Below are 27,038 nucleotides of genomic sequence, written 5' to 3' on the forward strand. Positions count from 1 at the left end.
CAGGAGGAGAAGGGGATGACAGAGGATGAGATGGCTGGATGGCATCACTGACTCGAAGGACATGAGTTTGAGTAAACTCCAGGAGTTGGTGATGTCCTGCGATTCATGGGGTCGCAAAGAGTCGGACACGACTGAGCGACTTACCTGACTGAACCAACTGACACAGAGAAAAGTCATGTGAAGGTGTGGTATGACTTACCAGACTGTGAAAATAAAATTTGTGGGCAGTTATTATTTTAAAAAATCATTTATTAAAACATCTTCATTTCCCAAGGCACTTCAGTAGCTTTCACAAAAATACTTTTTTTTTTTTAAACCCGGTGAAGCATATGCTCTCGGAGTACCATGGTAACATATTCAGAAAAGAGAAGACAATTTTACATTGAACACAGAGTATCTATCTCCCAGTGTTAAACCACTGAAGCGAGCAACTCTGAAAGACTGTGAGCACAACTTAACTTTCTTCTTTGTAATTTTTTCCCCATGATTAAGTATCACAAAAGGAACACATACAATGACATCATTTTTGGCACTCAGAAAAGTGCTAGTATAGCTAAGGCTGGCGAGGCCTTGCAGAGGTGGCAACTGCAAACCGTTGCCAGGGTGATTCTGAGATGAAACGAACAAACCACGAAACAAAAGACAAAACCAGGAGGCTGAGGAACCAGCCTTTCCTAAGTCTATTCTGAAGGGCAAATAACTTAAGGAGAAAAAAGACATAACAACAACCAACCAACAAGTAAAACACAAACAATCAAAATCCACATTATAGTTTTGGGAGAAGAGACAAGTTTGCTTGTCTCTTTCACTGATTTACTTCCTTCAAACCATGTTAGAAACCATAGTAGCTAGGAGACCTGATTCACACAGCAGTGGAAAACACGTATAGTAGCTTCGGTGATGCATCTCTGTGGGCCCAGACAAGCCCAGTGCTTCGATCAGATGTAAACAAGTCTACCCAGTAGTCTGTCTGAGTGGCCTAAGTGCTCATGCGTCAAAGCACTTGTCTATGTTCTGTATCTGCTCAGTTTCCTCCATGTTAAATTCTTCTAGCTTTCCCCAGACCTGTGTTCTCCTGCCCTGGGGAAGCAACAATATCCTTTGTAACTGAGAAAGTATGAGAAACCAAACTTCCTGTGAAATTACTTCTCTTCCTCTAAAGGGCACCATTAGAGGGGAACGGGGAAAAGATGTTTCACAGGGTGGGGGTTGGGGAGGGGAGGGCTAGACCCTCAGGTCTATCAGAGGCCTTTTTAGGCAGTCTGAAATTAAAATGTAAATTTAACAAATGCTTCTCCTATTTTTTCCCGATCCTACTGGTTCCAGTTAGTGGTTAACTTCTTGGGAAGTGCCAAGTCCATCATTGTAATGGTTAGGATTTATCCAAAGTTGTCCATCAGTAGCCAGAGTCCCTGGAGAAAGGTAGTGTCTAGGACCATAAGCAGCTGAGTTTGGGTGTCCATCCATGAGCAAGGCAGACACAGCATCCATAGAATCAACAGCAAAGACCTTTGCCACTGAAGGACCAGTGTCTGCACAAGCCACTTCTGACAAGAAAGTCTTTCCTCTTCACTTTCTCACTGGAGGTTGTGTTAGAAGGATGTGCTTTTAAGGACTGTGGGACTTTCTTCACCATCCTTTAACATCCTTGTGTGGCTTGGAGTCTGCCTGTATTTTATTCTATAAAGACAAGTCAAACAAAAGTTAGTAACAAATCTTAGAAAGATTATCTACCAGTCTCAAACCAACCCCACCCCCGCCACTGCCATAGCTGAGGTTATTTCACTAAAGGGGGGAAAAAAAAAGCATATAGCAGATTCTGAAAGATTTCTCCTTGTCTCTGTACTGTCCCAGAGTTGCTGTTGCTGTGGAGAGGTGCATGAGGACCTGGCGGTCTGGGTCCAGCCAGAAAGAACAGGCGGTAAGCACCTGGACACGTCCGATCCTCTTACGGCTCAACTAGTCCACGGCATTTCTGAGTCCGTGGGGAACTCTCTGCCAGGCCCAGATCTAGCGCATTAACTTTGTGAAGAAGGAGGCCGCCTTACCCTTTGACCCTTAGCATCTGGTCAATGGTATCCGGGAGTGGAGTGCCAAAGGTCTCTGGGAGGAACAAGGTGAGGATGGCTGTCAGGATGGTCAGACTCCCCATGAGAATGTAGGGCAGGAAGCGGTCGTAGGCACCTGTGGCAAAGCAGACAGAGTCCCAAGCTGAGGATGCAATTGGACGTGGTCTCTCCCCCTCCTCTCATGTCTCTGGGACTCTAATGGGTATCACCTGGCTTCTCAGCCTTGGCATCTCCCAGTCTGAGCTGCCATATTGGAATGTGGCACCTAGGCAGATCACAGAACCCAGAGTTGGCACAAACCAGCAGTACCTTGGTGCAGGGGAAGGGTGTAGACTGGAAAGATGGGGCTGGGCCATTTCTATTTGTATTTGCTTTCCTTTTTTTTTTTTGACTACACCCTGTGGCATGCAGGATCTCAGTTCCCCGACCAGGGATCGAATCCATGCCCTCTGCAGTGGAACTGCAGAGTCTTAACCACTGGGCTGCCAGGGAAGTCCCTCCATTCCTATTTCCTAATGCTGGGTTTCCAAGGAACTCGAGGTACTTATCCAGGGACAGGAATAACTCCTCCACCTCTCCAGATGTGTCACAACCCACTTGATTTGTCTTCAGGCCAGGTCAGGAGGTGTTTCTGCTTGTCAGATCTCTGCAGCATGTTCACAAAGTGCTCCCAAGGTGGGGCCACCCCTTCCCAGAGATGTGCCAGCTAGGAATGTGCAGGGGCACTGCAGCTGCTGTGAGGAAATAATTCTGAGAAAGATAAAACTGGGGCCTTGTCACATAAAATGCCATAACGCAGATCTTTGCACAGTGTAAAACTGCTGCGTTGAGTGCTTTAAGTTACAGAGGTTCTCTGTTCATCAGATCTCTTCAGTGGACATCTTTCCCTTCCTATTCCTTTTAAATTCCAAAAAGGGATTTCCCCAATTAAGTACACTGGCTCCCTAGACACGCTGCAATTTCTTAGGACTGGGGAATTATGTTCTCAGGCGGAAGGCCTAGGAAGGCTAAAACAGGCACAAGCCCTCCACTCTTGTCAATTTCTAGCTTGTTTATAAGTTGTTTTCCACATGACTGCTTCCACCACAGTGCGCCTCAATAGGAACCTTCTCCAGGCACAGATCCAGTCTTGGCTGTGTGTACACTTGTTTTCCTGTTGAGCAGTCCCCAGGCCACATTACAGCCAATCAGTGCTTCCACCCCACCCCTCCCATGTGTGCTCTGCCCCGAGGGACTTACCAAGGTAAACGAAGTAGGGAGACAGGATGCTGCCCAGGCGGGATGCTGTGGAGCTGACTCCCACGCCCATGTTCCTGACCACTGTGGGGTACAGCTCGGCCGTGTACACGTAGACCATGGAAAAGGCAGCTGTGACTCCAAACTTACCCACCATCACCAGGACTGTAGCCAAGTAATACAGCTCTGGGGAGGCAAAGGGAGGCTGGTAGGAGGAGGCAACAACCCAAGGTACACTGCTGCTGAGAGTGGGTGGTTTTTTTTTTTTTTTTTGCCTGAAACAGACATATTTTCTCTCTTTCTTTCTGGGAAGGGTTGGGCAGGGAAGTTTCTATAACTTCCTATTGTGGGATAAGGGGCTTATGTCCCTCCAAGTTGCTTACTGAGAGGAGGCTGGGACTGGCAGCTGTGTGAGGACATTCTCCTCAGCCTAGAGATCACCAGAGTGAGCCCCTCAATAATCCAAAGGAAACTTGCTCCCCAGTCACAAAGCCACTGAAGACATGGAACCCCCTGCTGCCAGCACTGTGGAATCATCTAAGGGTCTGTGTATAAATGGGGAGTTCAATCATAACTCACTTCATGTTTTCACTCTACAAACACCTCACAGACCAGCAGACATTAACGAATGGCGCTCTGATCTCCCCTGCTGGCTGTGCCAATGCAGAGATGCTGCGAGTACCCTGTGGGTCGCCCTGAGCTCTGGTGTGAGCCTCCACATACACCCCTGGGCTCCCGGCCACACTATGCAGAGTGTTGCCAGCCTCAGGGACCCAGAGGTCCCCCGATCCATAACAACTCGGGCTACCACCACGGACATGAGGGTCCATAAACAGTTTTGTGAGCTTTCAAAGACTTCATGCCCTTCTGTAGGATACAAAGACGGTTTTACAAATAAACCCCTGCGGCTGGCCTGTGAGAACCGTGCTGCGGACTGATCCTCCCATTTCCCTCCCCTCACCTCTTACCAAACAGTCCAGGCTCATTACCTCCTCAAGGTCTTGGCCTTTGCTTTTTTTTGGCCTGAAATGTTCTGCTTCTAGACTTTTTCCTGGGTTTCTCCATCATTTCATCTGTTGCCACTCAACTGTCCCCTCTTCAGGGACACTGTCTATGACCACTCTATCTAAACTAGCTCTCCAATGTCCTTCATTGTCTTTATAAAAGGTAACACTGTCTGTACTATACTAAGCATTTTATTTACTGGTTCATTGTCTGTCTTCCCAACTGGAACGTGAGCTCCAGGAAGACCTGGGGCCCTGCCCAGCTAGTTTACTTCTGCTCCTTAGCCCCAAGCACAGTGCCTCCCCCACAGTAAACACTGCGCAGCTGCTTATTGAATGAATAAATGACAAAGACGGGGCCAGGTTGAAAAGACACAGGGATGGCTCTCTTCCCTCCCCCTCACTCTGCAAAAACCAACATGCACACATTAACCTGGGTAGAAGAGTACCATCAACTGCCAGCCCCACTTGGCTGCTGTCCCTCCTGCCCCCAAAGCCAGGCCATGATGACTGTCTGGTCCTGGGAGATACTTTCTCCTGATTTGTTGAACAAGAACACAGATAAGCAGGCAAGCTCTAACGGCATCACTTCATGCTCTTTACTAACTGGGTGAGACAGTGTGGTAGAAACTGAGTGACTCAGTGGATATCTCAGACTGCAGACACGTATGGGACTTACCTGCGGGCACGAGCTGCACAAAGAGAAGAACGCTGCCACCTAGGAAGAGGGCAGTGGCCATGGAGTATCGTCGGGGCAGGTGCCGCAGCAGCAGCCAGGCCAACACATACGCTGGGACTTCAACCACGGCCGAAAGGAAGCAGTTCAAATAGACGTCCCCATGCAAGTTAGGGGTGTCAAGGGAGAGCCCGAAGTAGCCCACTGATATGGTCAGCCTGAAACAGAGTGCCGAGGAAAGCTGGAGAAGCAGCATCCAGGTGCCTCCCTACCTGGGCGACTTTTAAAATATCATTACTGCAGGAAATTCAAACCTATCCTCACCAGGAGGGCAGCAGATTTAACCTTGAGTCCTGTTTGTTAGAAACAAAGATAACTTCCCCCAGACCAGGGTACCTTTTGGATCAGAGTACCTTCAAAGCATTCCAAAGTGTCCCAGCAAAGACATATAATTCAGATAGATTTCCTGTGTTGGAAAAAAAACCAAGACCTAACAACCTGTCAACAGGCCTTTTGACTTTACAAATCCTAAGTTGTGTGTACTCAGCAGTGTCTGACAGAGGAGCTCCTCTGTCCATGGGATTCTCCAGGCAAGAATATTAGAATGGGTTGCTATGCCCTCCTCCAGGGGAACTTCCTGATCCAGGGATTGAACCAGCCTTCTGCATCTTCTTCTTCTCCTGCGTCTTCTCCTGCCTGGACTGGCAGGCAGATTCTTTGCCACCGAGCCCCCCAGGAATCCTAAGCTGAAGCACTCAGAAAAGCTTACCTCTCTACTCTCCGAACCTCCCAGATCCAGCAAATGCAGAAGGAGCTCAGGAATGAGTAAAGAGGCAGCTATTAAGTGGGGTGTGGTAAGATTGGTGACCTAACATGAAGGAACAGTCACTGGTCAAATATTTAGAGAAAGATCCCTGGCAGACCTCTGGAGCGATGAGCCAAGAGACTGGTCAGAAGCAGTTGATCCCAACCCCACCAGACTTGTGAGGAGGAAAGGGAGCTCCCAGGGGGCCATCTGAGTGCCTGTCTCCAGCAGACATTCCCTCTGTTGACGGTCAGCACTTTTTGGCACACCAGACCAACATGAATCAGATTTTTTCTAACTCATCAGCAGGTTGAAGCCACAGCTGCCATAACCAGGGAAGAGGGCTCAAACAGGAGTCCCTGGGAAATCCAGAGCAGGTGGAAAGCCTGGGTGAACCTCAGGACGGGTGACTCACTGCAGGCTGGCAAGTCTGTGGTGCAGGCTGAATGCTGGTTTTGTTTGAGGCCAACTCAGGGGCGGTGTGCTGCCGAGGGATCCCGGGCCATTCCTTGGAAATGGGTGACGCACAGTACCCCCCAGGGAGCAACCCAGCTGGTTGCCAAGGTTTGTTGACTCCAGCAATAAGGACTCTGAGATGTAGCCTGCCTTCCTCCCCCACTGCAGGCTCAGGGGTCTGTAATCCCAAGGGTCTGGCCACTGAGCAAACACTCTCTAGGCACTCAGATGTGTTCCTTCTTTCTGATAAGTCACAAATCCCTGCCTGACACACTTGGGGAGATGCCATGTGAGAAGGAACTTGAAGAGGACATGCGGGCCATGGCTCTGCCTCCAGGACAGTCTCCAAACATTCCAGAGGGAAGACTTCCTGCTTCCACATTTCCAGAATGTACATAGCAGCCTCTGTAACCGAAAGGACGTGGAGTCTTCACTTAGAACTTCTTAAAGCCCTCAGCAGTCCTCCTCCGTCACCGTCTGAGGCGCTGTCGACAGGAACAACTAAACTGGGGACCCAACATGAGCAGCTCTTCACCTTATGACCCGGAGGGATCCCCAAAGATCCCGTATTTTCCTCAAGAGCCCCCACAACAGTTTTTGTACTCCTCTTCTGAAATTCCATTAAGAACCAGGACATGCCCACTTCTTTAATTGCAAGGCACATCTGTGCCACTTTCTGATGACACAGGCTTTCAATTCTGGTCTGAGACATGTCTACAAATGTGAAGCCTGAGAGCTACTGCCAGAAGCTGCGTCTGGAGGCCCCGGGTAGGTCTCACTTACGCACCACAGAATTATGGACATGACGGTGATCATCCGGATGTTCCGGGTTCGAACCAGATCCAGGATGCTGTGGGACTGCTGCTTCTTGGAGCTTAGGTCTTGTAGCTGTGGGCAACAGGACAAGGGTATGGGAGGGAGAGAGGGTTGGAGACTTAGAGACCCCAGAACAGACTCGAAACCCTGGCATCTTAGCTTTCTGTGTCTCTGACTTGGGGAGTGGTTCGTGTTTCTTGCTTGAAAAGAAGAGTAGGTACAGAGGCTGTTCTTGGGCTGCAGAAGGCTTCACCAGGCCTTGTCGATAACAAATTAGTGAACAAGAAAGAGGAGTAAAAGTAAGTGACCAGCCTGTAACGCAATGCAGCCAAGGAGGAGGCCTACGCTGATTGCTCTCTCTTAGCACCATCCCGAACCCCGTCAATGGCCACATTCCAGGGAGGCCTCTGAGCATTCCTTCCCAAGCCTGGCTCCCAGCCTTCTGGGTCAGAGAGAGAAACTGGCTGTGTAGTTTATTGATATGATATTTTTTTTAAAGAATTAATGTTTTTTGGTCCTCCTACCATGTAGTTACTGGTCTACTTCCAAGGAAAAAAAAAATTTCAGATAGAAAAACAGGAAAATTGACCTTGGCTTCACCCAGTGTAACTTCCTATGAAACTTGGCACAGCCAAGGACATTAATAAACCACACGTCTAAACACACTGATGTTGCTTTCTTAAGCAAACCCAGCTTTGGAGTCTGTTTTTCCTGAGTTAGCAGTTCAACAAAAGGTCAACTTTTGACCTAACTGATCCCCTGAAATAGCCTCATTCCTATAAAAATGCCAGTGGATTCATGGGTTCACCAGACTGACCTCTGCAAAGCTACCAAGGCTACCTAACTCAGAAGCCTTCCCTGCCATCTACCCCTTACTGAACTCTGACCAAGTCCTTTCTAGGACATCCGAGTAGGAGCTGGTGCTGGGCCACTTCTTAACTGTGAGGCTGGCAGGGCTGTCAGTGGCCAGCGGCTTCTTTGCCTCCTCTAGTAACTGGTCTCTCTTTCCCAAGCCTAAACTCTGCATTGGAAGTCAGACTGGCTCGAACGCGCCTTTGCACCCAGCAATATGCTCCTGTCTCTCTTTCCCAAGCCTAAACTCTGCATTGGAAGTCAGACTGGCTCGAATGTGCCTTTGTACCCAGCAATATGCTCCTGCTGGCTCTTTTCACAGCCAGGCCCTTGTCTTTGTCAGAGCAGAGACATACTCCAGAACCCCATCAGCCAGCAATGACATCTAAGCTCTTCTGGGAGCCATGGGACTGAGGAAAACTGCTCGTTACAGACAGGGTGGAAACACAGGGAACAGGAAAGAGAAGCAAGACCCAGGAATCAGGCAGAGCCAGGAAATTACTCACTGGACGGGAGAACAGGGTTTGCAGGAAGGTGTGAGGTTGGGGGAGGGCAGATGTCGAAAAGGACCTGGCTCTAAGACGATGCTCAACCACTCCCCACTGGTAGGCGGAAGGAGACAGGACAGTTTTAACTCCAAATCTATTTTTGTTTCATATTTTAGGCAGTGCATTTTTTTTTTTTAATTAGAAACTGCCCAAGGTATAGGAAACAATGATTTCCCAGAATGCCAACTTCATGGAAGACCTATTACACATAAAGAGTTTTTATTATGAAAAGTAATGGTTTAACTGTATGATCACCTAAAAGAGAAGATGTCTACAAAGTATAAAAATCTAAAATCCACAGGAAAGGTAAAGGAATTGAGGCAGCTGGCACCTTCTCAATTTCTGAATTTTAACAGGACCTGCCTTGGGGGCAGCTGGGGCTTGGGCATAGAGAGGGCTGGGCTGCTGTGTAAAGGGAGGGCTTTGGGGCTGTGTGATGCTGCCCTAAAATTGTGGTCACCGGGACCCTCCCACCAGCCCCTGCATGGTGCTCACCTCACTGGAGTCAAAGATGGTTGAAGGTGGAATGATCCCATTGGTTTTGGCAGCCCTACGGATGATCACCTCTGCCTCCTGAAATCGTCCCTGAGAGATGAGCCATCGAGGGGACTCAGGGATGAACCTGGAAGTACAAGAAGCAATCTCACTGAGCCTTCTGTCCCTCAGACCAGGTGGAGCACATGTGGAGGTGGGAAATGGGGTTTCAGAACCAGAGCGAGGTTTGAGGAATGTTTGATACTTCCAAGCCAGAAGCTAAGAGATGCACTGTGCTACAGCCAGTAAGTGTGAGTCTCTGATTACACTGGAGTACACAGAATTTACAGGGGCCGACACACCCTGATGGGTGGGATTCCTCCCTGGCTGGCCACCTCCCATGTCTGAGGAGTGGTGGTGCCACCTGCTGGACACTAAGTAGATAGGCGTAACGTGGGTTCCTGCAGCCCGGCTTCTGTCATGGGCTGAGCTGGGGCGGGGGGGCCACACCTCACCTTGCTGTACTCCCCTGCTTGTTCCTGGCATCCCCAGAAGCTTTTCCACTGGCCTCTGACAGCCTCGTTTATTGTCATCCCTCCCTCCTTGATTTTTCCACTTGACTCTCTATAGGGCACTTGGGTGGATCTTATTTTCTACCTCACCAGGTGGCCCCTGCCCTTGGGTCATAACCAGGACTCATCTGTGTCTTCTGTGCCCTGTATCTTCTCCCACTATCCTCTGCAATGTTCTCACATCCACGTGGGCCAGGGACCTCACCATCCCTACCTGCAACGTGGGATTCCCGCCTCAGCTGCATTCTCTCTCTTCGTATGGAATAGCCTTCTCTCTGCTTGTCCAGCTCTATCTTGGAGGCTAAGATGGAGCCTGGCTTCCTCCATCCTGCTACCTGGAGGACTCTCACTTACAACGTGCTACCTCTTCTCTCAGTCCTGTGGCCTGAGGCTGTAGCAGCACGCAACCAGAGCCAGGGCCTAAGCTGTCTTGTCCTGCGGTCTGACAGCTTCCTGGAGGTCATGCTAGACTATCGTCTCGCAGCTACTGCTTTTTCCTCTGTCTACACTCCGATCAACCCAGCACAGGGCTGAGAACAAGTCTGTTGATTTCCTGAAGTTGTTTTGTTTTTGGCTTTTCTGTGGATGGAAAAACATTCTGAAAGAACTTAGGATGTGTGGGTTGCTGCTGCCCCCTAGTGAAAGCCAGACAGAAGACACCCTGCTGGTGTCTTCTACAGCCTCATGCCACAGGACCGAAAGAAGAGGAAGCACATTGTAAGTGAGAGTCCTCCAGGTGCCAGGCACAGGGCACACTCACCACCACAGCGCTGCACACAGCACCCCCGGCACCGTCAGCGCCAGCAGCAGCATCCGCCAGTCTCTGATGAAGTAAGCAAACAGTGGCAGCAGCATGTAGCCAAATGCATAAAATATGCACACGCCTAACGTAGAGAATATAATACGAACTGACTTGCCAAGAATTTCTGTTCCTGTTCAAAACAAGGGAGGAGTCGAGTTAGTATTTTAATTCTGGTCATTTCCTTATTCATCTTCTCTTGTGTAATTTTCAACATACAGATAAGGGATCAGGCAGAATTATCTCAAAAGTTTCCAAGCCTTTGGGAGGGACAGGGTTCTGACCACCTGCCGCCATCACTTCCTGAAACCCTATGCTAAAGATGCCATGTGGGGCCTCAAATTTAAATCTTCACTGAGGAAGGGTTCATTAAAGGAGAAGTTGCTATTATAGCCACAAGTGCTGACTATTGCACTTTTAAGAAAAAATTTTCTATTAAATGTGAAGAGAAACAAATAATCCTTTCAACGATCAACCCAAGGAACCTAATGACCCAAAAGCTAGAGTTAGGGTCCTGTGAAACTGGCAGCTTCTCAGTGAGAGCAGGCCAAACCCTTGCACTGTGGATTATGAATTAAAACCGTGAAGGTCTCGTGACTAAAGCCCACCCCCATCAAGTCATTCTTTTTTAAAAAAGATTTTTAAACAAATGTGGACCATTTTTAAAGTCTTCATTGAATTTTTTACAACATTGCTTCTGTTTTGGGTTTTGTTTTGTTTTGCCCATAGGCATGTGGCATCTTAGCTTCACAACCAGGAATTGAACTCTCACCCCCTGCATTGGAAGGCAAACTCTTAACCACTGGACCACCAAGGATGTCCCTCAATTCATTTTTGCCAGTCAATTTCACTAGCCACTGTGTGTTTCGGAAGAGGCAGTTTTCTTCCTTGGTGAGCCTGCCAATCATAGCCCTTGGTCCTCATGTCATGCCTTCCTCTTTCCTTAGCTACCCCAGCCCTGGGAAATGGCAGGCCCTATTTTTAACAGAAGATGTTTAGGTGAATTCTAGCAAAATGGCCATCAAGTACTAATGAGACCAAGGTGCCACACGTTGGGGGCCAGAGAAGAACTGGAAATCGGCAGTTAGGCTATCGTGCTGCTGGGGACACAAGGCTGGGTGGGCACTTGGAGGACTCCCTTTCCATGCCTCCTAATTGGGTCCACCAACGATCCCTGGTTGGCATTGGCAGAGACCACCTCCCCGAAGGGACATCACAGCTGTCCCCAGAAAGTGGGTGGTGGGATGATGGTGAAACACAGAATCAAGTACTCAACTCCAAACTGATGGCCATACCCAGGACAAATGCTGCCACATAGTTGGAGATCTGGCCCATGCCTACAAGGAAAAACAGCACGGTAAACATCTCAAAGTTCTTCGAGAAGATCTGCAGGAAGCTGAAGCCTGTCTGCATGCCCATCGTCACAAACAGCACGTTCTTCCGACCAAACCTGGGAAGGAAAGGAGAGTGGCAGAGAACCAGCTGGGAGAAGGCAGCAGAAACGGGCCCCCCAAGGGGGGCTTTCCCCGGGGTCATTCAGGGAGGGGTTGCGGACAGTGCTGCCAGGGCACTTGGTGTGGGGGCCGTCCTGGTCTCTCGGTCCCTAGGCTGTTACCAGTGCACAGCCTGGGCACCAGCGTTGACCAAAAGGCAGTGCCAGAGTTAACACAAGGATCACAAGGGACTGAAACACATTCATTATATTTAAGTTCATACATTCATAATTAATATTTTGAAAGAGTTGGTTTACTTTGGAGGATAATGGAGAAACAATTCATTATAGATGAAAACTGTTTAAATAAAGGGGAAGACATTTGTCCTGACTTTTCTATATAAACTATATGAATAGTACCTAGTAACAGATGAGGGAAAGTATCATTTCATAAAAGTATTCCAACTATTAAATGAAACCAAAGTGATAAAATTAGAACATCATCCTTTTACAACTCCCAGTGAATGAACAGATATGGGCATCATGTTTCAGTGACTGCTAACATCATAAAAAGAGACACTTGAATGTTGTATGACTCCTACAGTCTTGCCAAAGGGGCTGGATCTGAATCTGACGAAGTCTCTGGATCTAGCTGCAATTTGCAAGAAATGCAGAGAGAAAAGGAATACGTTCAATTGCACTGTATACCCTCAGCAAAATTCAGACTGGAAAATTCAAGTAGAATAGCCCAGGCAAAGAAAAGGATGGAGAACCCCTAGGTTAAAGCAGACTAACAGACATGTAAAAATTTTTAAGTGAGCAAGACTAAACTTGTGTTTAAGGACGCACATTTGGATCATAAAACTACCAAAAACCCACAGGGAAGTGATCATTATAAGTCAAGCTAGTGTTTACTGATAGGTGAGGGAGGCTATTGTCCTTGGGATGGGACAGATGAGTGGGGCTTCCTGGTGGCCAGCAAAGTTCTATTTCTTGACTTGGTATTTATATGGTTATTTCCCTGAAATAATTCATTAAACCTCATTTGTTCTGTGTGGTTTTCTATATCTATGTTCAATTTAAAATGTTTTAAAATGTTGTGTTTTTTGGATTTGTTTCATTTCAAAGGCAGTGCTACAGCAAGTAGGAACAAGTCAACCTAGTTCATTCAACCTAGAAGATTCAGCTTGAGTCTGGCCAGGGCTAGCAGACACCCATTTTCATTCAATGAATATTTATTTGAACATCTATTATATACTAGTCACTATAAATGTATTTGAATAAGAAAAAAAGACACTGATTCTGCCCTCAGGGAGAGTATAGTGTGTAGCTGGTGAGACAGACAGTGGTCATATTTTAATCACTCTGCTCAGTGTACAATCACACACTGAAACAAGAGTGCTGAAGGATCAAGCATCCTGACCCACAAGGGACCCAACGAAGGAACCTATCCTGACTGCAGGTAGAGGCTGGGGACTTGGGCATTCAGGGGAGGTCTCCCTGAAGATGGGGCACCAAGATCAGACCCAAACGTAAAGCAGTTGTTGACAAGAGGGAGTAGGGGAGAGTGACCAAGCTTTTGATGATATATATTCACAGTACAGTGGGGGAGGTCAACATTAATCCTATGATAACATCTTTTATTTTATTTCTGATAGGCAATGTGAAGCCAAGGCACAAGGAACCAGTGTAATAATGTAAACCAGACACCCTGAGGAGGTCACCTGTGTGGTCAAGGAAGGCTGTGGCATGGGGGTGGGGGTCCGGGAATGTTTTACTGTGACTATGAGAAGAGCATGTGTAACTGTGGTTGGAGGGGCAAGATGAACACACGCGAGGGACAGCTGGTCAGGAGGAGACTGCAGAGGGTGCCAGGGGGCCAGACTGTACACAGCCTTCAGCCACGGTAAAGAGTTTGGTGCTTCTCCTCATTACAACAGGGTTTTGTTGTTTTTGATGATACTGGCATCTAGTAAATAGAGGCCAGAGATGTTCTGAACATCTGAAAATACCCACGATAGTCTCCCACAACAAAGCAGTCTCTGGGACAAAATGTCAACAGTGCCGAGCTTGAGCAACCCTAGCCTAAAACGAGACTCCCCTGCCTTGTTCTGTAACAATCGTGCCCTGCGTGTCAACCAAGGGGTGGGGCCTCCCTACCCTGCTCTCCCCTCCCAAGGGCTCCCTGGAGAGTAGTGAAGAGGACAACTCCGGGAGCCCTTCCATTGCAACAATCCTTGGCAATCTGGGTTTGGGGCTCAAAACAGTCACTTTTTAAAAGAAACATTTTTCTATTTTTATTCTTTGATATTATATTTATGTGTACACAGCACATTTGTAAAATACAGAAAAACACAGAGAAGAAAATAAAAATCAGTTATATTCTCTCACAGCCACTAGCATTTTTTTTCTTTATTTTTCTAAATTGAAGTATAGCCAGTTTACAATGTTGGGCTAATTTCTGCTGTACAGCAAAGTGACTCAATTATACACATATAGACATTCTTTTTTCCTCTTCTTTTCCATTACGGTTTATCCCAGGAGATTGGATATCGTTTCTTGTGCTATACAGTATTCAACAGGATATTGCTGTTTATGCATTCGAAACAGAATAGTTTGCATCTACCAACCCCAACCTCCCAGTCCATCTCTCCCCACCTCCCTCCCCCTTGGCAACCGCAGCTTTGTTCTCTGTCTGTGAGTCTGTTACTGTTTTGCAGATAGGTTCATTTGTGTCATATTTTAGATTCCACATATAAGTGATATTGTATGGTATTTGTCTTTCCTTTTCTGACTTATCATTTAACGTGATAATATCTAGTTTCATCCATGATGCTGCAAATGGCATTGTTTCGTTCTTTTTTATGGCTGAGTAGAATTCCATTGTACACATGCGCCACACTGCCTTTATTCATTCACCTGCCGATGAACATTTAGGCTGTTTCCATGTCTCTGCTATCGTGAACAGGGCTACTATGAACACGGGGGTGTACGTACCTTTTTGAATTACGGTTTTATCCAGGAGTGGGCTTGTTGGTCATGTGGTAGTTCTATTTTTAGCTTTCTGAGAAACCTCCACACTGTTCTCCATAGTGGCTGCATCAACTTACATTCCTACCAACAACGTGGGAGGGTTCCCTTTTCTCCACACCCCCTCCAGCATTTCTTTTTTTTTTTTTGCTTTCCCAGCATTTGTTATTTGTAGACTTTTTAATGATGGCCTTCTGACTGGTATGAGGTGATACTTGTCACTGTAGTTTTGATTTGCAAGAGAGGCTCACTTTTAAAATCTGTCAACAAAAGGTTAAACACACACATGTCCACAAAAATAAAAAATATCAGCTACTTCTTCCCTAGGGTTGTGCCTCCCTTATAATTCTGCACCTAAAGGTAACTCAGTGACATCAGATAAAAGGCTTTGGCAACCCAGGATTATTTTATTGCTCTTGACTTTTAGGCTTATTCATATTCCTGAAAGGAGTCCTATAAAAAGTTACTGTTGATATCACAGACAACACTGTTGGCATGAATGCACTGCTCTAAGGCAATCTGTTAGGCTTAGGTTTTTGACCTGGCTCACTTAGGAGAAAACTGTCCACCCCGCAGAGCCTTGGGGCCGCCCAAGGGGCTGCAGACAAGCTTGAGGGGTGGTACAAGGAGCTAAAGGCAGATGCCACACCCAGAACAGCCACATTTTTGGCTATTTCATTTACTGGACTTAAAGGATCCTACTTAAAAGAAGAAGTCTGGTAGCAAAACAACTTTTTTAAAGGTTTGAGAAGCACTGTACTAGCCCTTCTGAAGAATAAGGTAGTCTTCACCACAGTCACTAACTTTGTTTCTATTGTTTCCTTGGGAGCAGATCTTTTGAAAGTTAAACACTTGCCTCAGATCATCACGGTGTTACACGGTCATCAGGCTCCGAAGCTGACCCACAATGATCTACCTATTCTACGACACAGCTGACCAGAGAAATGCACTGGGTTTCAACTCTGAAACTGGGGTACTTCCTTCTAGCTTTTCACATCAAGGTAATTACTCTGAGTCTCAGCTGCCACCCCACCCTGTGAGGAGGAACTCCCACTTCCGCTCCAGGGAGGCCTCTAAGCTCAGTCCACGGATGCCCTCCTCTCACTCTACACTGTTCCCATCCACTTTCCGGGCTTTGATGAGGGTTCTGTGAACTGACAATTCCCAAATGTCTTTCTCTAGCCCAAACCTCTCACGGAGCACCCTATCCATACATCCAGCTCCATACTCAATTACTCCTATGAGACCCGAAGTCTCATAGTCACCCTGAATTAAGTATGTTCAAATGGAACTCAATATCTTCTCCTACAAACTTCATCCTCTTCCACAGGGCTTTGTCTTCGGGAAGGGCATCACCATCCACACAGTTGTGCAGGCCAGGAGTCTCCCTCCCCTCACTTCTTGTGCGCACAGAGCTAAGTCCTGCTGGGTTTACCTGCTTCCACTCCTCTCTGTGTTTACCGCCTTCAGCCTAGTCCAAGTCACCTTCATTTCCTGTATAAATTATTGTGATAACCTCTCACTTGGTCTTTCTGCCATCCCTCTTCCTTCCTTTCAATCCTTTCTCCACCAAGTTATCAAACAACTTTTTTAAAAAAATGCAAATCTGATGACATCACACTCTCAAAAGCTCCCCCCTGCTATGTGCTAAGCTCAGCCTATTCTTCTGCTTGGGACCCAGCCTGCCTCACTGCTGTGTCTCTATTCCACTCTCCACACCACCCCAGAGCACTGTCTCCAAGCTTCTACAGTGTACCATGCCTTTTCTTGAGTCTAGGCTTAAGCACTCTCAGCTTTCCTGCACAGAACACTCTTTCCTCTCTCCATCCCTTTAGCTGGCTAATGCCTACTCATTTTTCAACCCTTAGCACATGGTTCATCATCTCAGGCCTCCTCTGTCATACCCTCTCTGAGTACCTTGTACTTCTCTGTATCACCTACCATCACAAAGGGTAATAAGTACTTCCCTCAATTCGTTGTTTAATACATTCTGCCTTGCTAGAAGGCAAGTTCTAGAAGAGTGGGCACCTGGAATAGTAGTTCACAGGAAACAGAGGATCTGGACTCTCTGGGCCCTAATCCTAGCTCTGCCACTTGCCAGCTATGTGACTCTGGGCAAGTCATTTAATTCCTCTGGGCTTCATTTCTCCCATCTGTAAAATGAGAATAATACTACTTCCTGTATCATAGGGTTACAAAGATTAAATTATTTGTTGTTTCTTTGTACAGTACTTGTAAGAGTGAATGGCACATGTTAGAAGCTCCGCATGTATGTATGTATTTATCTGTGACTGTGCTGTGCAGCTTATCAGATCTTAGTTCCCTGCCCCGACTAGGAACTGAACCTGTGACCTTGGCAATGAAAGTGCAGAGCCCTAACCATTGGGGAATTCTCAGATGCTCTGTGTTTATTAAGTAAATGTAAGTAACTAACCGATGTTTGCTGTAGGTTACGAGTTCTCTTGGGTCCGGTAGCTGAGTCATAGAGTAAGTGTATATTCACCTTCAGTAAATACTGCTATGCTCTAAGTGTATTTATAAAGGATAAACAGGGGAAAAAAAAGCTTCATTTAAATATGTATTTAAGTATGTAAATGTTGAGATATCTTAGTTCCCCGCCCCCAGTAGGAACTGAACCTGTGAGCTTGGGAATGAAAGCACGGAGTCCTAACCACTGGATTACCAAGGAATTCTCAGATCCTCTATGTTTATTAAATAAATGTAAGTGACTAACTGATACTTGCTGCTAGGTTAAGAGTCTGGGGAAGCAAAGGCCTTTCCCCTAAAGGAGCAAGTTTCTCAGGCTCATCTAGTCAGTGGTCACAGCCTAAGCATTAACTCTTTAATGCTTACAGGTGACTGTGGGAATTTGTCCTTTTCAAAAATCACTAGATTACACACTGGAAAAGACGAATCTAGTGAAAAATGCACATATTTCTTTTGAGGAAAGACTTCTCAGGTAAAGATATTAATCCATAGATGCAATATGCCCAAACATCCCTCTGCATGAAAGCTACAGGGTAAAATGGCTGTGTTCTCAAAGCAGGATGACATCCTCAGCTTGAACCTCTCTATGAGAGACTCCCCCTGCTGGGAGGATGCTGGGACTCCTCTCCACTAGGTGATCCACTGTGGCCAAGGACCTTGCTGAAGGCTATTCTCCTTGCCACAGGCTTTTCTCACAGACCCTGAAGTCCTGAGATAGAAAGACACAATATCATGAACGCCTCTTTGAATATTGTGGCAACTCTAGAACTTTCTCCAGAAAAATGCTCGCATACAATCTCTAAAATTTTGTAGGTAATCTCCAGAGGAGAGGAACTCCCTAAGGCCCAGACCTTGAGTCAAGAGCCCTGGAATTATACAAATCACCTGCGTATGGGTTGAAAGAGCACACTTCCTGATTGCTGTGAAGTACCATAACCACAAGCCTGTTAGTTAACTGCAATCAGCCCTGTGGACATTAGAGTTCTGCCCATCACACTGCCATTGGCTAGTGAGACCTCCTCTTACCTTGAGGAAAGAGTGATGGTTTTTGGGAACACAGATCCAACTGTCTAAGGAATGCCCTAAGTCAAGGCTATGGTTTTTTCAGTAGTCATGTATGGATGTGAGAGTTGGACTATAAAGAAAGCTGAGTGCTGAAGAATTGATGCTTTTGAACTGTGGTATTGGAGAAGACTCTTGAGAGTCCCTTGGACTGCAAGGAGATCCAACCAGTCCATCCTAGAGGAGATCAGTCTTGGGTGTTCATGGGAAGGACTGATGTTGAAGCTGAAACTCCAGTACTTTGGCCACCTGATGTGAAGAGCTGACTCATTGGAAAAGACCCTGATGCTGGGAAAGATTGAGGGCAAGAGGAGGAGGGGACAACAGAGGATGAGATGGTTGGATGGCATCACCGACTCGATGGACATGGGTTTGAGTGGACTCTGGGAGTTGGTGATGGACAGGGAGGCCTGGCGTGCTATGGTTCATGGGGTCGCAAAGAGTCGGACATGACTGAGCAACTGAACTGAACTGAACTGAACTGAAGATCTACAATACAGCTCATGTGCTTGTGTGTGGTGTCTCCCTCTCCTAATGAGTGAAGACACCAAAGAGTTACGCTTACCTAGGGAAGGCCAGCCAGGCGCCACAGAAGTGAATCAAGGCATATTTCCTGGTCAACTGGATCATGGATACACTCAGCTGAGGTTGTTTTGCTCAGCAAGCATCAGTGAGAGGAGGCTGCTGACTCTCCTTACTGGAAATGGAGTCTATAGTATTGACGTGCCTTCCCTCTTTTCAAACACCCAGCCCAGGCTGAGAGGACACTACCTGGCTCTGTGCTGGGGGCCCCAGCAGCTGCAGGAAACAGATACCCACCTTACCTGTCTGAGAGCTGCCCCGAAATGAAGGAGCCCATCAGCACACCCACGAAAAACAAGGAGATTGTGAGTGGGGCCTTCCAGTCGTCCTTACACACCAGGTTCCACTGAAAGAGGAGAGAGGGATGTATTACTTCTTTTTAAAAGTGCTGTAAATGTTCAGCTTCTTGGAAAATGAAATCAGAACATCCCATATCCCTGCATGCTTTGTTTACATGACCGCAGGGGTGTGTGAGCTCACTAAGGCAGGTGATAGCCCATCGGGCAGCAAGGCATGGCACAGGTTTCCCCTCAATGGAGAGACTGGCCATCTTGTTTTTCACAGCTTTTAGCCTCATTGTTTTGTTATCAGTTTCAGGAGGGGAGACAGGCAGGGAGCAGGTACTCTGCCCACATGCCAACCAAGGAGGAAGGGCGAGGCTTCACATGGTCACTTCTAAGGAGCTGGGCTGAAGCTAGGACTGTGGGTGGAGCAGGCAACCTCTCAGTGGGGTCCAGGCCATTGGCAGGGATGGCATATGAGTGGTTCTGGAGCAGGGCTCTGCAGCTCCAAGGGTCAAGGCATCCAGCAAGGAGATGCAGCCAGAAGGCCTAGTATGCACCTTCTGGATCTTTTCCTTCAGCTCTGCTCAGGTCCTGACTCTGGGCCAATTACCCCTGGCTCCTGCTGACATTTAGAGCTGGTATCCCTGATGCTGTGCCAACATACGGCCCAATTACAGCCAAGATACCTGAGCTGGGAGCCAAGAAGCTGGGTTGTAGCTCCTACTCTGTTAACTAGTTACCCAACCCCATTGTGCCTTAATCTCCCCATTTATGAAACAGTGATTGGGGGACAGAACAGGTTGCAGTGCTTGGTTCCCAGAACCTGGTGTAGAGTTTCACCCACAGTTGGCATGGGAAGAGATGTGCGGGCATGGGGAAGCACTGAACACTCACAGATGAGATTGGTCCAACCTAACAAGGGCCAAGAGAAGGATGAGAAACCAAAATAGGAAGCTTGCTGGTTCCCAGAAAAATGTTTCCCAAAACAGAGAGATGGTGCTCTGTAATAACCAAGAAGGCCACCTTCCATGGAATTCAGCCCCTTGCTTGCCCGGTGACAGGCTGCAGGCCTGCCCTCCATGGATCCTGTTGGCTCCTGGGGAGTGCGCGGCTTCCAAGAAGAAAGCATCTCTTCCAGGTCAAGGTCAGAGGGAAAAACAAGTCTGCTTCTCAGCCCTGCTGGGCAGTGCATGCAGAAAGCCTCCAGGCACCTCAGAATGGGTAGAAGGGCAGCCCTCAGGATGGATCAAGAACCCCTGCAGAAGATGATAAGGCTCACTCAGCCGCAAGCTGGCTCTCCGCTCTGGAGCAAGCCTGTGGCTTGGTTGGACTGAGAATGGATGGTGATCCCCACTCCAGTGAAGAGTTGGGGGTCACCAACTCGAGTCTAGAGGAAGCCCAGACTAGCAGGAGACAGCAAGGAGCACTAAGGCCCGAACGTTCAGGCAATGGCAGCCTTCTCATCTCTGCAGTCTCAGTGGTGCCAGCACCCAGATACCATCTTCCTTCTAGGAAGGTGTGTGCTCCTGGGGCAGCTGCCATCCAGACACGGCTGCTGAAGTCAGGATAGGACTGGCAGGGAGTTAGAGCTGAGGGACTCGGTGAGGGGGTGCCAGCCTCTGGGTGCTAGACAGAGCTTCAGGGCTAGATTATGATTATGGGCACAACTGAATGTGATGGGATCTATTCCCAGCTAGCAGGCACTACTTTTGTAGTGACAGAGATTTTTAAAAAGACTAAATAGAGTCATTAGCTGCTTCTCAATAGGTCTCTCATGAGAGCTGGGGTCTGATACAGCTGAGCCAGACTAGAAGTCCAGAGGGGCTTTTTCAATGAGTTCTGGAGTGGAACCTCTAACCCCCCACCTCATGTCGGGCCTCCCAGTATAGGCTTCTAGGGACTTCTCGACTCGCAAGGCCAGATGCTACCTGAAACCAGGTCAAACGATGCTCTGCAGGAGATAAGGTGACTGTAGTGCTCATCATGTGGATCCCCAGAGCATCTCTCTGGCTCCAGCAGCCTCACCCCCACCGTTCAGTGTCCTTACTCTGGGCAAGCATGTAACTACCTGAAGTAACTGGGCTCTTCATCTACTACCAACATGTCTTAACAATTCCCATGGCCTGGCTCTGGGCCCTCCAAAAGCAAGCATGGGCTAACAATTCCTTCCTACTGGCCACAAGGGCCCTGTATATAGGGTCAGGAAAGGTACTAGGTTTCAAAAAATGGACAGAAGGGCAAGCATGGACTAGGTTCCACCCAGCCAACCCAACCCACCCACCTGGCAACCACCAGATGGATTGCAGCGGGCTTTAAGACTTGGCCTGACCCCCCTAAGGAGGGGTGGGATGAGAACCCCATAGAGTCCAGGTTATGACCCAAGGTTTGCTGTCTTTACAGCAAAAAGAATCTAGTATCTCTATACTGAGTTCCTGGCTTGGCAGCCGTGACTAAGGCAGCTACAGATCAGCTCACTGAAGACGCCACCTGGAATGAAGGAGGAACTATATTGGCTGATGATAATAGGTATTAACCTTAGAACTAAATGTGTAGGTTTAAGATTTATGTCATGAGCCTAGCATTATTACCCCTCAGCTGGGTGAGCTATTAAAGCAGGAGCAAACTGAGGGAAAAAAAAAAAAATCTGAGAGTAACCCTGGCAAGGGGCCTAGGCTTGCTACCCTTCCTGGTTAGAAATGTGCCTTTCTAGTGGTGATGGCTTCTTGGAGATAGCTTATATATATAAAGCTTTTAAAATTACATACTTTAGTTAGGCACAGTTTGTTTTATGTAATTTATACCTCAATAAAGCTGTTTAAATTTTTAAAAAGAAACAGAACTGTGTCTCTTGAATGCAGCATGTAATTGGTGCTACTTCTCAATTATGGGAAGCACAGAGATGATGTAGTTCCCTGGGACTAAATGTTCTTACCTGTGAAATGACTGGAAGAATAAAGTGATAGAGCCTGTGCCCACAGGGCAGAAGCTCTTTCCTAAGATGTACCTAGCCTGACCGCACCAGTGCTCAAACACACTGGTAAGCACTACCTGTTACTGAAGGCCATGCAGTCCTACACACATTTCATCCTGCCTCCTGTTGCAGTTCACGGTGAATCCTTGACCCAGGGCTGTCAGGGCAAGGACAAGAATTTGAGATCACATCCTCTGAAAGCCTGGCAGAGCCCTGCAGCAGAGAGACTCAGTACCTGTTTGATACCTAGGTGAATGAGTGACTCTATGGATAAAGGACTGTTAACCTTCCAAACCATACTGTCCCTTGGGCTTCGTCCTTGGGCTTGGCTGCCCAAAGCCCAGATGAACCCTGAACTTCATTCTTAAGAACAGATTATTTTCCTTTCTCCCTCATCCCTTCTCTCTGTCAACTCTCAGAACTTTGACCCAGGGTGTTGGTTCTCAGCTAGCTCTCAGTCTGACCGTTCACGGTCAGATGGGTCTGCTGTGACTGTATGTACACAGGGGCCCTTAGGGATTTGCCATGAGCTGCAGGGGCAGGGAAGAGGGCCCGCACTTCCCTAGAGTGAGGCGAGGCAGAAAGGCAGAGCAGTGAGGCACTGGCTCCAGGTCTCCTTGGTCTCCGCACCCTATAGTCAGTCAGCCCGGGGCCTGCCTCCCCAGTTGATGTAGCTTTTTCTTTAGGTGGATGTGGAGATAACAGTGGGTGTTCTCCTATTTTCTAAGACTATGCACTTAAGAGATAAGGCTGATGGAAAAGCTGGTCGAGAAAAAGAGGCTTTCCAGGACAACAGGGAGTGAGTAAGAGTGTTGCCAAAGGCCGGGGCAGGGGGCTTCTGGGAAGCAGAGACTGGCAAGGGGAAAGGGGACCCAGAGAACTGCTGGATTTTTGGCTGAAGAGACTCTAACTCATGAGTGCCAGGGTAGCTAGACATTTCCAAAGGAAAACTCTACAGCCACAGGCTGTGCTATGGCAACACCAAAAAGCAGGTGACCCAGGCAGCCTGAAAAATCACCCATGTTCCCAGAGAAGGAGGCAGTGCTGGGCCAAGGAACACTCAGGGATTGGAACGCCACTGCACAGTGGAGTGGCTGATGCCCCAGCACCCCTGGGGTGACGGAAGGGCTACAGAAGGGTTCAGCCTAGAAGCTCACGAACCACCTATTCCAGAAACATGGGAGAACAACCTCTTTAACCTTATAAACCGTGTCCCCTTCTTTCTGCCAATCCCAACACCTTGTTGCAGATCCACACGGGCACAAGCCCCTGTCTCTGGAGTGGGGGGTTACATTTACTTTGAAATATTCCACTTAATGCTTTTTGACCACCCTGAGTTTCTCTTCTATGAGTTAAACCTGTCCTTTTCTTCTTCAGTTCTCCCACGGTGGAGAAGATTTTAAAATTATTCACTAATTCATTCAACAAAAATGTTCATCCAGCATGTTAATCTGCATCCAGCATCAATGTCAGGATTTGCAAGATATAGGGCACCACAAAGTTTAGTACTATGTGTGCACTCAACTCCAACAAAGAAAAAAAAAATCAAACAGGAAACCGGGGGTTTTCATCTTCTGCTGAAAAACATGAATAGGAATTCCATACCAGTGTACTTACAAATACCTCTAGGCATGATTTGGGGGAGAGGGCAGGCTTGAAGACATTTAACAGGCACAGGACTAGCTGCAGTGGTCAGCCGGGCAGGTCCGATTGAAGGAAAATGGGCCTTAGAAAAATGGAGCCATCAGAATGTTAATGTAACAGCTTCCAACAGTGACTGTTCACCAGAAGAGAATGAGCAGCCTTGAATCTAAAAGTCTGGCATACCAGCATCCTGAGACAAAGAGCTAAGTAATGTATTAATCTTGCCTCCCTGCAAAGACTGACAACCTGGAAGTAGGTGAAAGGGCACAGAGCTCTTATGAAACTGTTCAGACAGCTAAAGAAAACAGCCTAAATATACAAAAGGAAAGGCTGATATTGGTAGCAACATAGCTCAAGGACCCTTCTGGAACAGTTTGCCTTTGGGAGCTCATCAATGCCATCACTGCTCTCAGCCAAAGGTAGGGTGGGAACAGCAAAGAAAGAGCAAATGATTAGAGTAAGTCAGAAACATTAGGGGTTAGGGCAAAGTCTTAAGAAATACCACTAGCTGCTCCTGACTTCACTGCCTTCTCCTTCCGCAGGCAGCCAGATGCAGAATTTGCAGGGACTTCTAAGTCATGGAGTATGGCTTCCCCTCCGTGGTCTTTGCCTGCAATCTGAGGGACAGCCTCTACTTTCACAATGCTCACTGGCTTCCAGGAGGGTGCCAGACTCGCTCGGGAGGCTAGGATTGAGGGTTTGTGATGACTGGAAGTTTTAATACTCGGTGCACGCTTCGGCCACAGATCAGTCAACTACCTCCAACCAGTGCCTGTTCTCTCAAGCAGCAGTGCCTGAGGACACCGGAATGGTGTCACTTGCTGAGATCCCAGTGGGGCTCTTCTCACACTCCTACTACACACATGTGGAGTAAGGAGGCACAGATGCTGGGGACATCAAATGTCCAAATATACAAAACACAACACACACACAAGTTTGTTGCGGCAGCACTCAGACTACCTTGAAGGGTGACAACCCCCAGGGGCAACATACACACACAGTCTCCAGAACCCATGTAAGCCTCCATGAGGCTCCAGTAGGGTTTGATGCCATACCAGGAGCTATGGACCATTCCCTTCAGCCTCTTCCCTGTGAATCCTGACCTTATGTCAGGTTGTGTCTTGCTGTTCCAGACTTTGTCTCTGTTGAACTATACACCCCAGACTCATCGACAAGCCTCCTTCCCCAAGAAGCCTTCCCTACTCCTCAAACCCCTGTTCCTGACACTCAGTGAACCTGGGCACCCAAGAGTCTTTCAATAAGTGCTCTTTTCAATGTCCTGCTTGCTCAGTTCTGCTGAGACTACACAGAGTCAGAGTGCCAGAGCTGGAGTAAGATGCAAAGCAGAACCACATGCATCCATAAATATCACATCATACATCCAGCCTTAATGACTACAAGGTCACTGGGGATAGAAAAGGACACCCAAAAGGAAAATCCAAGGGACTGGGGAATGAGAAAGGGTTTCCCCCTGTTTCCGATGAGCTAAGGCTGCATGCTTTAACTAAATCTGGGTAAAGTGATTTCCTTAGAATACCCTAAAACATTCCAAGTCAAGAAATCACTCCAAATGGATCTTCAGATGCACAGAATCCTAAAAGACTAATGATAACTGACCATGAGTAAAAAGTAAACAAATTTTTATGGGGAATGACTGACTACTCAGTATCTTAAGAGTATTTACAAGGAATTGCCAGGGCCTTCTTGGCTTCCTCTCCAAGGTAGCTAACAAGGATGGGTGGCCAGACTGACGACCGTGCTGCGATGGCCACCATCTCTCTGGAAGTCACCAGGAAAAGTGCTCCTGAGCCACCTGGCTGGAGGATGTCCGTCACCAGCATGTAGTGAGTCCGCGGAGAGGGAGTGACAGCATCCAGCACGCACCTTGGCGGGTGGAGTGCGCGACTTTAAAGACACTGAAGGTCCTGCCTACGTCTAGGTCTCAGGCCCTGGGCGCGGAGCTGGTACCCACCTCGGTGACGATGGTGGACAGGTAGATGTCCTGGCTGAACTCCCAGCCATCCAGGCAGCCCTCCTGCTCCAGCTGCTCCAGGTCCACATCGCGCCCGGGCTCCAGCCCGAGCGCCGAGAAGTTGACGATCGTAGCGAGTCGGTAGCGGCGGCAGCTCTGAGGCACCTCGCGCCCGTCCTGCAGCCGCACGGGGACACTGTGGTTGCGCCATGCGCTGCTCAGGTTCGCGGTGTCCGGCACCCGGCAGTGGTGTTCCGGGGTCGCCGTAAAGAACACGGACGACAGGCCATTGAAGCCGTTGGGGATGATGCTGGCGCTGAGCAGGAAGAAGATGAGGCGCTGAAAGGGCCCCCACTCGCCCAGGAAGGCGGTCACTTCGTCGTAGTCCCGCATGCTGCCTTCAGCTGCCGGCGCGCGGCGCGCGGCCCGCAGCCGGGGGTCGGAGGACGCGGCGGCGCGCGGGGGCGGAGCGTGGCGAGCCTGCGCGCGTGCGCGGCGGATCCCCACGACGCGACCGAGTAAGGTTCGGAGCTTGGGGCCGGTCCGCTGACTGAACAGGTTCGCAAGCTCCTGCCGCCGTCGCGGCCGAAGCCGCTGGCCTTACATAGTGCGCGAGGCCGGGGCGGGCTCTGGGCCTGAGCCGCCAAGCCCGCCCAGCCCGCCGGTGGTGCGGCGTGGACGGGGGTGGAGCTGGACCGCGCGTGACGGCGGTGGGCGGGCCCGGGCCGCCGGCGCACCTGGGGCTCCGGCTGGTCGCTGCCCCCGGGCGCTCTCGGTCTCCGCTCGCCTCCGTGGGCCAAGCCCTGAGGTTTCAGCGGAAGGAGGCCTCGCTGGGCCGAGGAAGGCCGCGAGACTTGTGACCTCGCCGGCGTCTGAGGCCAAGCTCGCTGGCCCGGCGCGGAGCCCGGGGAGCGCCCGAGTGGGCGAGCCGGCAGCTAGGCTCAGGTGTTAAAAAGACTGCCGCGTCCCTTCCCCCACCCCTGCCTTTACAGAGGCCTAAAGGGCTAGGTGACCAGCCCAGGGTCTCGTAGTTAGTGTACTGCCCTTGACACCGCCCATTTTTGTAAAAGAGACCGTGATTATTTTGAAACCGGAACCGTTAACTACCCCAATGGAGAGACTGGGAGCAACGACTTAATTCTAATCCGCAGGCCCTTTTCACATTGTGGTCTGTAACAGGCCCTTTTTGTTGTCCTTTAACTTGTTCAAGCAGATGTCAAATTTTAACTTCAGGGTTATTGACGATCTCAGTCTAGGATTAAATGTT

The 27,038-nt window shown here is 48.5% G+C and overlaps 1 protein-coding gene across 1 annotated transcript; it reads right to left on the reverse strand.

Annotated features, from left to right (window-relative positions):
* Positions 1–282: 282 nt before the first annotated feature.
* LOC138085227 (organic cation/carnitine transporter 2) lies at positions 283–26,164 on the reverse strand. The gene is made up of 10 exons (XM_068979464.1): positions 25,772–26,164; positions 19,143–19,246; positions 11,603–11,757; positions 10,269–10,440; positions 8,958–9,084; positions 7,034–7,134; positions 4,989–5,203; positions 3,309–3,491; positions 2,049–2,184; positions 283–1,680 (listed from the first exon to the last, which is right to left on the reverse strand). Exons 1-10 carry the CDS (start codon positions 26,162–26,164, stop codon positions 1,593–1,595), a joined length of 1,674 nt encoding a protein of 557 aa, XP_068835565.1. The 3' UTR covers positions 283–1,592.
* Positions 26,165–27,038: the final 874 nt, after the last annotated feature.

The sequence above is a fragment of the Capricornis sumatraensis genome, chromosome 9, assembly GCF_032405125.1.
Source record: "Capricornis sumatraensis isolate serow.1 chromosome 9, serow.2, whole genome shotgun sequence".
NCBI classification, from domain to species: Eukaryota; Metazoa; Chordata; class Mammalia; order Artiodactyla; family Bovidae; genus Capricornis; species Capricornis sumatraensis.